This window comes from Artemia sp. Qi Xiang Cuo, chromosome 14 (assembly GCF_049724085.1).
Source record: "Artemia sp. Qi Xiang Cuo chromosome 14, ASM4972408v1, whole genome shotgun sequence".
Classification (NCBI taxonomy): domain Eukaryota; kingdom Metazoa; phylum Arthropoda; class Branchiopoda; order Anostraca; family Artemiidae; genus Artemia; species Artemia sp. Qi Xiang Cuo.
The window spans coordinates 1,662,502-1,678,144 of NC_142807.1; the positions used below are offsets into that span (position 1 = coordinate 1,662,502).

Sequence of the window (15,643 nt, forward strand, 5' to 3'; positions counted from 1 at the left end):
AAATTATGTCTTTGAGGATGATAACCCCCTCAGAGAAATCAGGGCAAGGGTTGCAAGTTATGCCTTGGGGGCATATAAGGTTTTTTATAGAAAGTGTTGTCCTAGAAACTTCAAAAACGGCTCATTCGATTGGAAATTGAATTGGCTAGTGCCCCTTTGCAATAGTTGAAAGTGGTTGGAGGGCGACTAACCTCACTCTCATGCCTACCAACTTCCCAAACACATGCAATCAACAATTTGAGATATCAATTTTGTTCAACGCAGTTGGAAGTTTTGGAAATTGGGTCACTGAGGAGGATAACTCCCTCAGAGCCCCCAGGGCAAGGGTTGTAAGTTATACCCTGGGGGCATGTAAGGTTTTTTATAGAAAGTGTGGTCGTAGAAACTTCAAAAAGGGCTCATTTGATTGGAAATTGAATTGGCTAGTGCCCTTTTTAATAGTCGAAAGTGATTGGAGGGCAGCTAACCCCCCTATCACGCCTACCATTTTCCCAAACAAATCTAATCTTAATTTTGAGATAGCCATTTTATTCAACTTAGTTGGAAATTCTGCAAATTATGTCTTAGAGGATGACAAACCCTACACACCCCTCAGGGAAAAGATTGTAAGTTATACCCTTGGGGAATATAAGGTTTTTATAGAAAGCATTGTCGTAAAACTTCAAAAAGGGCTCATTCGATTGGAAATTGAAAGGGCTAGTGCCCTTTTTAATAGTAGAAAGTAATTGGAGGGAAACTAACCCCCTCTAACGCCCACCATTTTCCCGAACACATTCAATCAAAATTTTGAGATAGCGATTTTGTTCAACGTAGTTTAAAATTCTGGAGATTAGGTCTTTCGGGATGAAAGCCCCCCCCAACCCTCAGGTAAAGGGCTGTAAGTTATTACCTGGAGGCATATAAGATTCTTATAGAAAGTGTTGTCATGAAACTGCAAAAAGGGCTCATTCGATTCGAAAATGAAAGGGCTAGTGCCCATTTTAACAGTCAAGATTGATTAGAGGGTAACTAAACCCCTCTCATGCCCACCATTTTCCCAAACATATCCAATCAAAATTTTGAGATAGCCATTTGGTTTAACGTAGTTCAAAGGCCCAGAAATTATGTCTTTGAGGGTGACAAACCCCCCACTGCCCCCAGAGCAAAGGTTGTAATTTATGATCTGGGGGCATATAAGGTTTTATAGAAAGCGATGTCGTAAAAACTTCAAAAAGGGTTCATTCAATTGTAAATTGAAATGGCTAGTGCCCCTTTTAATAGTTGAAATTGAATGGAGGGAAACTACTCCCCCCTCTTACGCCCACCATTTCCCCAAACGCATGCAATCAAAAGTTGGAGATATCCATTTTGTTCAACATAGTTGAAAGTTTTTGAAATTAGGTCTTAGAGGATGATAACCCCCTCAGAGCCATCAGGGCAAGGGCTGTAAGTTATGCCCTGGGGGTATATAAGGTTTTTATAGAAAGAGTTATCGTTAAAACTTCAAAAAGGGTTCATTCAATTGGAAATTGAAATGGCTAGTGCCCTTTTTAATGGTTGAAAGTGATTGGAGGGCGATTATCCTCCCTCTCACGCCCACCAACTCCCCAAGCACATGCAATCAATATTTTGAGACATCAATTTCGTTTAACGCAGTTGGAAGTTTTCGAAATTAGGTCTTTGAGGAGGATAACCCCCTCAGAGCCCTCACGGCAAGGGTTGTAAGTTATGCCCTGGGGGCATATAAGGTTTTTTATAGAAAGTGTTGTCGTAGAAACTTCAAAAAGGGCCCATTCGATTGAAAATTGAAAGGGCTAGTGCCCTTTTTAATAGTCTAAAGTGATTGGAGGGCAACTAACCCCCATCTCACGCCAACCATTTTCCCAAACACATCCAATCTTAATTTTGAGATAGCCATTTTATTCAACGTAGTTGGAAGTTCTAGAAATTACGTCCTTGAGGATGGCAAACCCTCCACACCCCTCAGGACAAGGGTTGTAAGTTATGTCCTTGAGGACTATAAGGTTTCTATAGAAAGCGTTGTCGTAGAAACTTCAAAAAGAGCTCATTCGATTGGACATTAAAAGGGCCAATGCCCTTTTTAATAGTCAAAAGTGATTCGAGGGAAACCAACCCCCTCTAACGCCCGCTATTTTCCACAGCACATTCAATCAAAATTTTGAGACAGCCATTTTGTTCAACGTAGTTTATAGTTCTGGAAATTAAGTCTTTGAAGATGACAGTCCCCTCCCGAACCCTCAGGTAAACGGTTGTAAGTTACTCCCTGGGGGTATATAAGGTTTTTATAGAAAGCGTTGTCATCGAAACTTCAAAAAGGGCTCATTTGATTGGAAATTGAAATGGCTAGTGCCCTTTTTAATAGTCGAAAGTGATTGGAGGGCAACTAACCCCATCTCACGCACACCATTTTCCCGAACACATTCAATCAAAATTTTGAGATAGCCATTTTGCTCAACGTAGTTAAAAGGTCCAGAAAATATGTCTTTTGAAAATCACAAACCCCCCACTCCCCCAGAGCAAAGGTTATAAGTTATGTCCTGGGGGCATATAAGGTTTTCATAGAAAGTGTTGTTGTATAAACTTCAAAAAGGGCTCATTCAATTGAGAATTGAGAGGACTAGTGCTCTTATTAATAATAAATAGCAATTGGAGGGTGAATGCTTCCCCCACACCCATCATTTCCCCAAACACTCCGATCAACGTTTCGATATAGCCATTCTGTTTAACGTAGTTGAAGGGTCCGGAAATTATGTTTATGAGTATGAAAACTATCCACAGCCATTAGGGCTAAGATTGTAAGTTATGCCCTGGGGGTATATATTGTTTCTATAGAAAGCGTTGTCTAAAAAACTTCAAAAAGAGGTCATTAGATTGGAAATTGAGAGAGCTATTGTCCTTTTTAATAGTTGAATGTAATCGGAGGGAGAATCTCCCCCGCCCCAAGCCCATCATTTCCCCAAACGTTTTTTCTGGAAATTATCTCTTTGAGGATGACAACCCTCCTACCATAGCCCTCAAGACAAGAATCCTGAGTTATGCTTTACAGAAGGTTTTGTCGAAAAAGCCTCAAAAAGGTCTCGTTCAATTGAAATTGAGAGGACTAGTGCCTTTCTTATTAGTCGAGAGTGATAAGAAGGCAACTCCCTCCTCTCATGCCCATCATTCCCCAAACACTTGCAATCAAATTTTGAGATAGCCATTTTGTTCAGCGTATCAGAAGGGTCTGGAAATTATGTTTTTGAGGACAGAAAATCCCCCCAGCCCATAGGAGAAGGGTTGTAAGTTATGCCCTGGGGACATATAAGGTTTTTATAGGAAGCGTGGTCATATAAACTTAGAAGGATGCTCATTGGATTGGTAATCAGACGCTTTAGTGCTCTTTTTAAGAGTCAGGTGATTGGAGGGCAGCTACCTCCCTCCTCTTCCCATATACAAGTTGTACTGTCCCGAAATCCATTTAATAGAAATTTTGAGATATCCATTTTATTCAAAATAGTCTAAATATCACACAACAAGGCTTTTGGGGTTGAAACAAACCCCAGATATTAGGGGCAAGGGTTGTAAGTTATGCCCAGGGGGTATTTAAGGGTTTTATGGAAGGGAAGGTTGTTTAACTTTGGAAGAGGCTCAGTCTTTCTCCCTGAATTAAATAAAAAAAACAAGTTTTTTAGACTGAAAGTAAGGGGCGACATTAAAACTTAAAACGAACAGAAATTATTCCGTATATGAAAGGGGCTGTCCCCTCCTCAACACCTCGCTCTTTACGCTATAGTTTTTTATTGTTTTAAAAAATAAAGCTGTGAGACAGAGTCAAACTTTAGCGTAAAGTTTGAGTACTACTTTGACGAGTAATACTAAACTTAACAAAATTTATATATTTAGAATCAGCATTATAATCCCATTCTTTTGATACATTTATTGACATCAAAGTTCCGTTTTTAAAAGTTTCGCTTACTATTGAGCCGTATCGCTTGTTTTTTTTTTTATTAAGTATATTTTATTACGTATATGATGGGGTTCTCCCCTTAGTCAATACCACGCTCTTTACTTTAAAAGTTTAAAAAAAATTTAATTCACAAACCCGTGAATCACAAAGGCCGTTTAATTATAAGAGAGAGCTCTTTTGAAAGAAATAAAAAAAAACTGTAGCGTAAAGAGCGAGGTATTGACTTGGGGGAGACCCCCCTCATACACGTAATAATTTCTGTTCATTTTAAGTTCTAATGTTGCTTCTTACTTTCAGTTGAAAAAACTTGTTTTTTTAAATTTAATTTCTGATCGTTTTTTAAATAATGCTGGAAAATCTGGCGCCCCCTTCACAGAAATATCCCTTACCCCAAAGAAACATCCTCCACGGAAAGATTCTCCCGAGTAACTCCCTCTTCCAGCCCCCCCCCACTAGAAAAAAATTCTTCCTGAAAATGTCTGTATACTTCCCAATAACCAATACAATATGCAAGCAATGGACAAAGTTCACAACTTGCAGCCCAACCCCTGGGAACTGTGGGGGATTAAGTCATCCTAAAAGATATATTTTTCAGATTTTCGACTATGCTAAACAAAATGGCTTTCTCAAAATTTTAATTAGGTGACTTTGGGAGAAAAATTAGCGTGGGAGGAGGCCTAGCTTCCCTCCATATTTTTTTTCACTTGAAAAGAGCACTAGAACGTTTAATTTCCATTCCAATGAGCCCTCTTAAGATATTCTACCACCACTGGGTCAATACGATTACCCCTGGGGAAAAAAAAAACAAAAAAACAAACAAACAACTAAACACGCACCCGTTATCTTTCTTCTGGCAAAAAAAAATCCAAAATTCAACATTTATGTAGATAGGAGCTTGAAACCTCTATTGTAGGGTTGTATAATACGCTGAATATAATGGTGTGAATTTTATTAAGATTCTATAGCTTTTAGGGGTTCTTTCCGCCTATTTTCGAAAATCAGCCAAATTTTCTCAGGCGCGTAACTTTTGATGGGTAAGATTAAACTTGATGAAATTTATATATTTGAAATCAGAATTAAAATCTGATTCTTTTGATGTATCTATTGGTACCAAAATTCCGGTTTTTAGAGTTTTGGTTACCGTTGAGCCGGGTCGCTCCTTACTTACAGTTCGTTACCACGAACTGTTTGAAAAGACTATGTCAATAAAAAACGAAAAGAAATTAATTAAAAACTTTTTCCACCAAATAAATTTTTCAAAAAAAGTAAAGAGCTTTATTAAATCAAAAATGAACAAAAATAGAATCAAATAATTTAACAAGCGTAAAACTACCACAAATCAGTATCAAGAAATAAATGAAACCCAAAACAAACAGACGTTAGAATAAATAACAGAGTCAAACTCAAAACAAGCAGAAATTAATATGAGTAGAGTTCTAAACCCCATGCATTATAAAAGTCTGAAAATAATTTGTACTTTACTGACAAAATCCCTTTTAAATGTTTTCACTTTTATAACTTTAAGAAATCAAAAACTAACTAAAATTTTGAGGAAGAAATATCAGCATATGTATATTAAAGTGACAGTGCACATTTTTATCAGTAAATTCATTTGAATTTCTTCAGTAAAGGACAAATTATATTCTGGCGTTTAGAAAGCATGGGGTTTAGAACCCTACGCATATTAATTTTTGCTCATTTTGAGTTTGACTCTTTTATTTATTGATACTGATTTGTGTTAGTTGTATGCTTGGTAGATTATTTGATTATATTTTTGTTCCTTTTTAGTTCAATTGAGTTCTTTATTTTTTTGACAAACTAATTTTGTGGAAAAAGTTTATTTTAAGTAATAATAAAAAAAGAGACTTGACTAAGACTTTAGTTTATAAACAGGAAAAGACAATATTTAACAAAACTATTTATATTAATAAAAAACAACATTTACACTGTATAATCATATGAAACGTATTATAAATAAGGCTATTTGACTAGTATCGAAAGATACTGAATTTTTGCACTTAAGAACTAAATAAAAATATTAAAAAAACTTTAAAACGCAGTAAAGAATGGCTCTCAAACGAAAAAAGAATACATTTTCAAAAAAAAAAATTTCATTTTATTAACTATTTAAATAATGTTCAAATGTTCAAATGCATGTAACTGCATGATTCTTACGCATCAAATTTCTAAATTATATCGATGTTGACGCATTCATCTATTAACAGTTGACATTTTTTTTAACAAAATAGACAAAATAAATTTTAAAATTTTCTGAAATAAGCACAATACAAGTAAACATGGGTTTTGGTGTTTTATCAAAAATGTGATTTTCATTCTTATCTGCTAATTTTATTTTATTGCTAAAATTATATACTGCATGTGCATTTTGACATGATAAAATATTTGATGTTGATTAGTTTTACTGACAATATTTTGTTACTATTACATGTTTTTATCTTGCTTGTTTGATTGTGCACTGATACTTGAAATAAACTAATCACACAAGAAACTTGAAATCTCTGAAGAACAATCTTGGAGTCACGAGAGCATGTATAGATTCTATACCCCACATAAAGATTCCATTTAAAAAAAAAGGACATTTATTTGGGATTATGTCATGACTGGTCGAAGGCATGAGCTTGTCATTTGTAGGGGGCATAAATAGATATATTTTAATCAATATAGGAACCAGTACCCCTTGTAAATATGAAGAATTTTACTATTAATTGACAAGTCCTTATATTTTGTTTTGTGACGGTTCGCATCCATCTTTAATCTTCAATTCTAAGAATTTCTTTTTTTTTATTTGAATTGAATTTCAATTCTAATATTTATTTTCTAATCTTAATTCAATTTGAACTTTAAGCAGCCTTTTGGGGATTTAAATATAGAAAGGATTATATTTACAGAGAGTTAAATTTTGCTAAGGAAAGCGCTAGGATGGGCTGATGGAGTACCAAACAAGATGATGATTGAGATGAGTTTTGTTGGTTTTTAATGATTTTTTTTTACGTTGACTCTCCGCGTTGTTTTGGCTTTCTTGGTCTTTCTACATTTTTTGGCATTTTCCTTGAAATTTTTTTTGGTTCACGCAGAAGAAGAGAGGCGGTTGTCCTCTAGAATTATTTTCTTTGTTTTCGTAGCATTTTCATTGGCCTTAAAAAACCCCATTTTTGATGTTTTTCTTTAATTATATGATAATTTTTTGTTCTTCATTTGTTTCTTTTTCAACAGTTGAAGAGTGGCAAAGTTGAAGGTTGGAACAAGGTAAACGGTTTTGCTACGCAACACAGAAGAAATGTGTAGATTTAACAGTTTTTAAATCAAAATCTAAGGAAGCAAGAATTAAAATATCCATCATGACAATTGTTTTCGTGAATTGGAAATAAAAATTACTAAATTGTATTAGCGTTTTCAAATTTTGTTTTTTTCTAAAAATATCTGTTTGTTGACAATATTATCATTTTGTTTTACTTCCTTTGAATTGGAACTTTGCCACAATTTTTCTTTCATAGAAAATAATAACGATTTTTGTTTTAGCTAATCTTATGTCTGTTTAGAAACTATATTACGCATGATTAGGAACAAATCAAAATATAGTAAGACTCTTAAAACACAAAAATACAGTCTGTAGGAATAAATTATAATAAATATTGTATTCTTGACATTAGGAGGTTTGGAAGGTTTCCATTGCTAGCTTCTTTTTTCTATATCCCCTACGAAAATAAAGAGGAGATTTAAGGTTATGGTACATAGATTTTAAAACAAAATAAATTATATATATATATATATATATATATATATATATATATATATATATATATATATATATATATATATATATATATATATATATATATATATATATATATATATATATATATATATATATATATATATATATATATATATATATATATATATATATATATATATATATATATATATATATATATATATATATATATATATATATATATATATATATATATATATTATATATATATATATATATATATATATATATATATATATATATATATATATATATATATATATATATATATATATATATATATATATATATATATAAAACAGACGCAATACCAAGATCAACAAAACATGACTGAGAAATTAGAACTACACAAATAGTCTAAAAATAAGCATGTAAATATAGTTTTGAAAACTGTGAATAAAATACACTTAAAAGTTGAAAAGTCATCTTGAGATTTTCGAAAATGATGAGGTTTTGATTTATTTTTTAACTTGTTCACTATCCCGTGAAACGTTTTCTCCTTATATTCCTCAAATTTGAGCAGATTCTGTCTAACTAAAGAGATTTTTAAATATAATCTTCTCTTAGAATTTGGTTCAGATTTACCTCTGTTATATTTTTACTGTGTATCTGTGTAGTTCCTTTAGACCCAATATTGGTTCTTTCTCAAGAGAGGGTTTGTATTTCTGACAGTAAATCGAGAGTCATCAGACCCTAATATGCTCCCATTCCAGTCTTCAGACATTTCGTCATCTGCCATTCCATAAGGATATCGAGTATTAGGATTATCCCCAAAATATTGTGGGGGGGATCTTAGAGGAATTACTTTAACAGCTGGCAAAGAGGATGAGTCTTGCCAAGAACTTCGCGTTAGTGATCCTGTCATGCTTCTTGACATTGAACGAACAGGGTAAGGAGATGCAGGGGGATCTATTCGAGGAGGAGGCAAAGGCGGTAAAACATTAGTTTCATCATCTGAAAGTGATTCTTCTCTAAATTCTTCTCGAGCAATGTGAGCTGGTGACCTTTGGTAAGTCCCATAGGCACTCTCAGCTAATGTGGATCTTCGTACCTTATTTGCATTTCTGCTTAAAGAATCATATTGAAGTGGCACTAGAGGCTTTTGGACTTTGGTATCAGGATCACAATTAGCCTTCTTTTTCTCTTTTTTTGTACCTGCTCGACAGCGTACTATCGCAACTACAGTAATGAAAAGAAGAAGTACTCCCACACCAACGCCACCGAGGAGCAAATAATCTAGTTCTGAGCTTTGGAAAGTGCCATTAATATAGTTGCCAGAATCATATGCCGTGCTTGCGGACTGATTAAGTTTAAAAGGACTTATGACAAATTCAATATTACCAATTGCTGGCTGAACATTTCTTGCTGAAAGCTGGAACTCAAAGCTGTCTTTTAAGACATGCGCAGCTTCAGCTTTTTTTGGGATATAAAATATAAAACCATTTCTAATATCCTCATGCGTGAATGACGTCACTTCTTTATCTCTAGCCTGTCGTTTCAGACGTTTTTCTGGAATACTTTTTCTTATTCTACCAAACTTTGGCTTTCGTATTATTCGGTAGGTCGGATTGCTCTTTGAAACAGCAGCCAACTCTGAGCTATCGATATTAGCCAATGAAAGCCGAACACGCTCACCAATTATGACATCCACCGTGTTGACATTTACCAAAGGTAACACTCGGACATGGTACACAATAGATGGCAGTGTAATCTCTCGCAACCACGGAATAATTTCAAGTGCATCCATTGAAGCAGTCAAGTTTGTTTGAACATAGAATACTTCATTTCTGTCTATATTAGCTTGGCCGAAAGTTAATATTGGGGAGTCGCGTAGAAAGATTTTTCCAAAAGTGGGTTCACGCGTTATATTAAAGAAGATATATTTCCTTTGACCATTGGTTATTCCACCAAGGGTTTCGTTAGTAATAAGAGACACTGTACTTCCCTGTCTTAAAATTATATCACTTTTGTTAACTAGAGTTAACGACAACTCCTGAACAACAATATTAAAAGCGCGTAATTGGGCATCAAATTTTCCATCACTCACTTTAAAATAGAACTGAGTTAAATTCAAAGTCCCATCATTAACATAAGCTACTCTTTTTTTGTCAATGTCTTCTTGTGTAAATTGAAGTATAGACATCGCAATGTTTTCTACAAAAACTAATCTACCGAACTGTGGTGCTGTTACAATATCATATACCAGCTGATCAGGGGATGTGTCAGGATCTTCTGTATGGAGAATCTTATTTGTTATGAAGCTACTTTGTCCCTGAACCACTTCTAGTAATGGAGACAAAGTAAGAAGTCTAAACGGCTGATCGTTTACTGGAATAATATTAATCGTGATGGATCCGTTGTAAAGTAATGAGTCTGTTTTATGGTCCTTTTCAAGATATATACTAAACCCAATGAAATCAAGCAGTGTGTCAGAGTGATCATGATGATACACAACTGATCCTCTTTCAATAAATTCTCGTGTTAGCACTGATGATACATCAATCTGGGTTCTTTCTACAGTTAAAAAACCATGTCTAGGGAGTAAAGTTATTTGAACTTTAAGATTGAAAGGCAGATGATATTGAGTTCCACGATGGTTGTTAATGAAACTTAAAAGAGAAGCTACATTTAAAGCTTCTTTTGTAATTTTTACAGCCCCTCCTTCCTCTACTTGAACGGGTTTGAGTCCTAAATATTTTTCAAAACCACCGGATGACATTGTCGTAACAGATATTTCAATTGCAAATTGCTGCCGCAAAACTGGTTCAGCATCTTCACTTGTGACCTTAAACTCAAACGAATCTCTTACACTCAAGTCATTAAAAGATTCAGAATGCTCGTAAATGATGAGTGATTCATTCAAATGGGCTTGGGTAAAATTTGACACTGGGATAGTGGCTCCGTCTTCTGTTTCAAGAAGAAGGCGTCCTAGTCGGGGGGGTCTTGTTATAGAATACAGGACGTTCCTCCTGTAACTCTTGTCGTTAGTGGATGAAAGCAAGTGTTGAACAGTAACTGATTGCTGCATCATCGGGAAAACATGCAGAACGTTGTTTCGCTGTAGTACAACACGTAGACGTTGTGGCTTTACATCAACTGAATATTGTATAGGACGACTCTGTCCATCCGTCAGTGAAAACAGCAGATGACATGAAGTGTTTACTGAAAAAGAGAAAATGTATAATGGATGTCAGGATTGAGGAGTAAAAGAAGTGGAGTAACTTGATTTTCTGCTGTAAAAGTAGCATTGTGGGGTAGATTAGTATTGTACAGTAAAACTTGCTTTGTGGCGTAAATGCACAGAGATGACTGGTCTTTCTGCAACAAGGGTAGTACACATAATTTTTTTTAACAGACTGCTGATTCAGGCTCATGGATCATGAGTTCAAGTTTATTTTCTAAAATGTTCTTCTATATAGTATGCTCTATAAAGACCCCTAGTATATTAGCACATGGGGGGGGGATCTTAGGTGAACATGCTATCAAAATTATCCTGTGGCTCTCACCCCCACCAGGGAAATATCTTAGAAAATCTAGTGTTCTCAAAGTCTATGCAAGGGTCCCTAGCCCCTTCCTGAGATTGTTTCCAACTGGTGCACTGTTGCATATTTTGCTCTAGGTAAACAACACTTTGTTGAATGATTCGTGTTTTTTATAGCAACTTGTATAATTGTAGCTAGAAATTCTATTTTTTTTTAGAGTGATTTGCATTGTATATTTTTAATAAAATTAGTCCTGAGTTCAATAATTTGAGTTCAAACACTCAAAAGTTTGTTTAGTAATGTGAATTCCGTCGGGCCCTTAAAACCCTCTGTCTCCGTAGGTATGAATTTGTTTAAAGGGTGGTATAGTTGAGTCACTCTCAGGTTAGCCCGGAACCCGTTTTTCCCGTTTTTCCTATATATTTTTATTTTTTTATTTTTTTTGTTTTGTTTATTTATTATTTATGGGATGGCGACGGGAAGTTTTGGAGTTTTGGAGTATGTGAAATATTGATTTTTGGTTATTGCGACCAGGAGCCGAGTGAGTGTAAGATTTTCATTTTTTCTTCTTTTTTTCTTTTTTTCTTTCTTTTTCTCTATTTCTTGTATGTTATTATAAGCGTTAATTTTAAGAGGGTTAATGCTTCCGAACAAGCGTTAGCTTATGGAAGGTCATTTGTTTTTTTTTGTGTTGTGTTGTTTTTTGGAATAAACCCTTATCTTATCTTAATAGACTAGAACAGGGTATTGCAAATTTTTCAAACCCCCGAAAAAAAGGGGACCAAGGGAACATGACAAAAAAGTTGGAAGAAATCGTTAAAATTCTGTCTGATATTATGAGGGTTAGATTTAAAAACTTCGCATTCAGTGTGTGACGGTGTTTTCCATGTAGGTAATAAATTGCTGTTTAGCCGTTTTTTGCTTGGGCGTCATTATAGTATTTTTATTATCCCGCATATTCCGTCCTTATCTCCCTCATGGCCAATACTGTTCAAAGGGGATAAAAGAGCTCTCCGTTTATAATATTATATATATTATAATATATTATATATAATATTTTAAGTACTTTTTTAATACCCCACCTTGGGTAAGAAATTGCATAGTAACCAAAAAAATTTGGAGCGATAGATCCTGTTGTCGCCGTTATCATTGGCAGCGCAATCGCGCTGCCTAAGTAAAGAACAATATTGGCACAAAGTATTATTTTTTGGGTCGTTTCTTTAGACCAGGGCACTTCGTATCGAAGGAGTTGTCGTAGAAACTTGGAAAAGGACTTATGCTATTGGAAATTGGAATGGCTAGTGCCCTTTTTAATAGTCGAAAGTGATTGGAGAATAACTAACACCCCTCTCCCACCCATCATTTCCCCCAACACATCCAATCAAAATTTTGAGATAGCCATTTTGCTCGACGTAGTTAAAAGTCCGGAAATTATGTTTTGGAGGATGTATTCCCCCCAGAGTCCTCAGGGAAAGGGCTGTAAGTTATGCCATGGGGCATATAAGTTTTTTTTATGTAGAAAGCGTGGTCGTAGAAACTTCAAAAAGGAATCATTCGATTGAAAATTCAAACGGCTAGTACCCTTTTTAATAGTCGAGAGCGATTGGATGGCAAGTAACCCCCCTCTCATGCCCATCATTTCCCCAAACACATTCAATCAAAATTTTGAGACAGCCATTTTTTTTCAACATAGTTGAAAGGTCCATAAATTATGTCTTTGAGGATGACAACCCATCACAAAAATCAGGGCAATAGTTGTAAGTTATGCCCTGGGGCATATAAGGTTCTTATAGAAAGCGTTGTTGTAGAAACTTCAAAATGGGCCCATTGGATTGAAAATTGAAAGGGCTAGTGCCGTTCTTAATAGTCGGAAGTGATTGGAGGGCAACTATCCCCCCTCACGTCGACCATTTCCCCAAACACATCCAATAAAAATTTTTAGATAGCAATTTTGTTCAACGTAGTTGAAAGTCCAGGAAATTAGGTCTTTGAGGATGACAACACCCCTCACAGCCCTCAGGTCAAGTGTTACAATTTATGCCCTGGGTACATATATGGTGTTTATAGAAAGCGTTGTCGTAGAAACTAAAAAAAGACTCATTCAATTGGAAATTGAAAGGGATAATGCCAGTTTTAATAGTCGAAAGTGATTGGAAAGCTCGACATTTTTATAATAAAGATCGATGTCGGTACAATGTTTTTTTTTTCTTTTTTTTCTCTTTTTTAGACCAGGGCACTTCGTATCGAAGTTGACGTAGGAACTTCGAAAGGGCTCATTCGATTGAAAATGGTAAGGGATAATGCCCTTTTTAATAGTCGAAAGCTATTGGAGTGGAAATAATTCCCCTCCCACGCCAACCATCCCATCCGCCCATATTGTTTAAAAACTAAATGTTGCCTTAAGATTAAATCAAAATGCACTGTGTTAATGCTAATACCCAATAAGGCATCTTAGCATTATCCCAAGAACGACTGTGACTATTATGTTCAAACTTTAGGGGCTACTTCTTCTCTCAAAATTTAACCAAATCAAAATAGAATAAGTACATCCAAGCTATCAAAGAAAGTAAACAGATTTTTTTGCGAATAGTATCAAGTTTTCTGTTTTAGGTCAACTAGAGGAGGTATGAAACTAAATTAAACACTACTTTTTGTGTCCAGATTTTTAAAAGGGTGCATGTTGTTAAAAATTGCTGAAAATTTTTCTCCAGCATACAAATAGCAGGCCAAACTAAAAAGTCTTAAAAAAATGTAAAGATTTAAAGTATTATTTTCTTTTTTTCTGAAATGACTATGTCAATATAAAACGAACAGAAACTAATTAAAACAAACTTTTTCCACAACATAAGTTTTTCAAATAAAAGTAAAAAACTCCATTAAACCAAAAATTAGCAAAAATAAAATCAAATAACCTACCAAGCGCAAAACTGCCACAAATCAGTATCGATAAATGAATGAAACCCAAAAAAAAACAGAAATTACAATAAATAACCGAGTCAAACTCAAAACGAGCAGAAATTAACATGAGTACGGCTCAAAACACCTATGCCCTCCCTCGGCCAGAACATAATTTGCACTTTACCGAAAAAATATAAATGTTTTTACTTTTATAACTTTAAAAAATCAAATAATATTAACATTTTGATTACTAAATATCAGTATATGTATGTTAAACTGACAATGCAAATTCATTTGTATTTTTTTAGTAAAGTGCAAATTATGTTCTGGCATTGGGAAGGCATAGGGGTTTTGAGCCCATCTCATGTTAATTTCTGCTCGTTTTGAGTTTGACTTGTTTTTTTTATTGTAATTTCTGTTCGTTTTGGGTTTCCTTTATTTATTGATGCTGATTTGTGGTAGTTTCACGCTTGGTCGATTATTTGATTTTATTTTTGCTCACTTTTGGTTTAATTCTTTACTTTTCTTTGAAAAACGTACTTTGTGGAAAAAGTTAATTGACGGACAAAATTAATTTAAAAGTAGGCTTGATCCAAGCCATGATTTTTACATGTTATTTTCTTAGAGTGTAATTTGTCTGCTGTGCAGAGTATAATTCAAGTATAACTTATATGTTGTGTTTAAAATGTAATTTTAAATTCACTTCGGTTCACTGCGAGATCTTCCTGTTTGTTGTTGTTTATGTCGTGTTGTACTTTATTATCTTTCTTTCTTCTTTTTCCTCTTTTTTCTTCATTTAATAATACTCTGTTTGTAATCTTGTTAAAACCAGGAAATAAATATTATTGTCTCAAGTATTTGATTTGATATATATATATATATATATATATCAGCAGAAAATAAACAATAATAGTCAAATTATGAACTATTTGAAGCACCTAATTTAATTCGAGCATAACTACAACAAAAAAGATAAAAATTTAGCATTGATTAGTTCTATTTTTTGCTACATTAGCTTGACAACTCTTGGAAAGAATTTCTAGTGCCATTAGAATTTCTTTTTTACAACCATTCATTAAAGTTAGGATAATTACAATTCGTAATACCTGGTTGGCTGGTAATACGAGCTAGACTCTTAGCCGGGCATACCCATATTGTAGTTGTATTTAGTCTGTAAATAAAAGAACCTGAACCTGAACTGACCTCTTTTGATAATATTTTATGTCTTTTTGAGTCAGAGTTAAAAGCGATTTCTTGACTCATTTTTCTTTTCATATGAACAATGAATAATTCTTTCCTTGAGCTTTCCTTAGATCAAGGACTTTAGGATTTAAGTTTCAAGTTGATTAAGGAAAAAAGTTTTGGGCCTTTTTTTTGTGCCCCAAAGGAGGGTTTGTACATTTGGTTCCTCTTGGCTCAAAGACATTGGGCAGTAAATTTCAAACTGGACAGAGACAAAAAAAAATTTAGTCCATTCCCGGACACACACTAGCCTATTTTTGGTCTACAGCCGGCCATTAC

The 15,643-nt window shown here is 34.3% G+C and overlaps 1 protein-coding gene across 2 annotated transcripts in view; it reads right to left on the reverse strand.

Annotated features, from left to right (window-relative positions):
* Positions 1-8,058: 8,058 nt before the first annotated feature.
* LOC148944032 (chondroitin sulfate proteoglycan 4-like) overlaps positions 8,059-15,643 on the reverse strand; it is a 530,325-nt gene continuing 522,740 nt past the window's right edge. For both annotated transcript variants that reach the window (XM_089099784.1, XM_089099785.1), the window contains exon 16: positions 8,059-10,904. In XM_089099784.1, the coding sequence (XP_088955910.1) occupies positions 8,365-10,904 (2,540 nt within the window). In that variant the 3' untranslated portion in view covers positions 8,059-8,364. The remainder of the gene's footprint in view (positions 10,905-15,643) is intronic.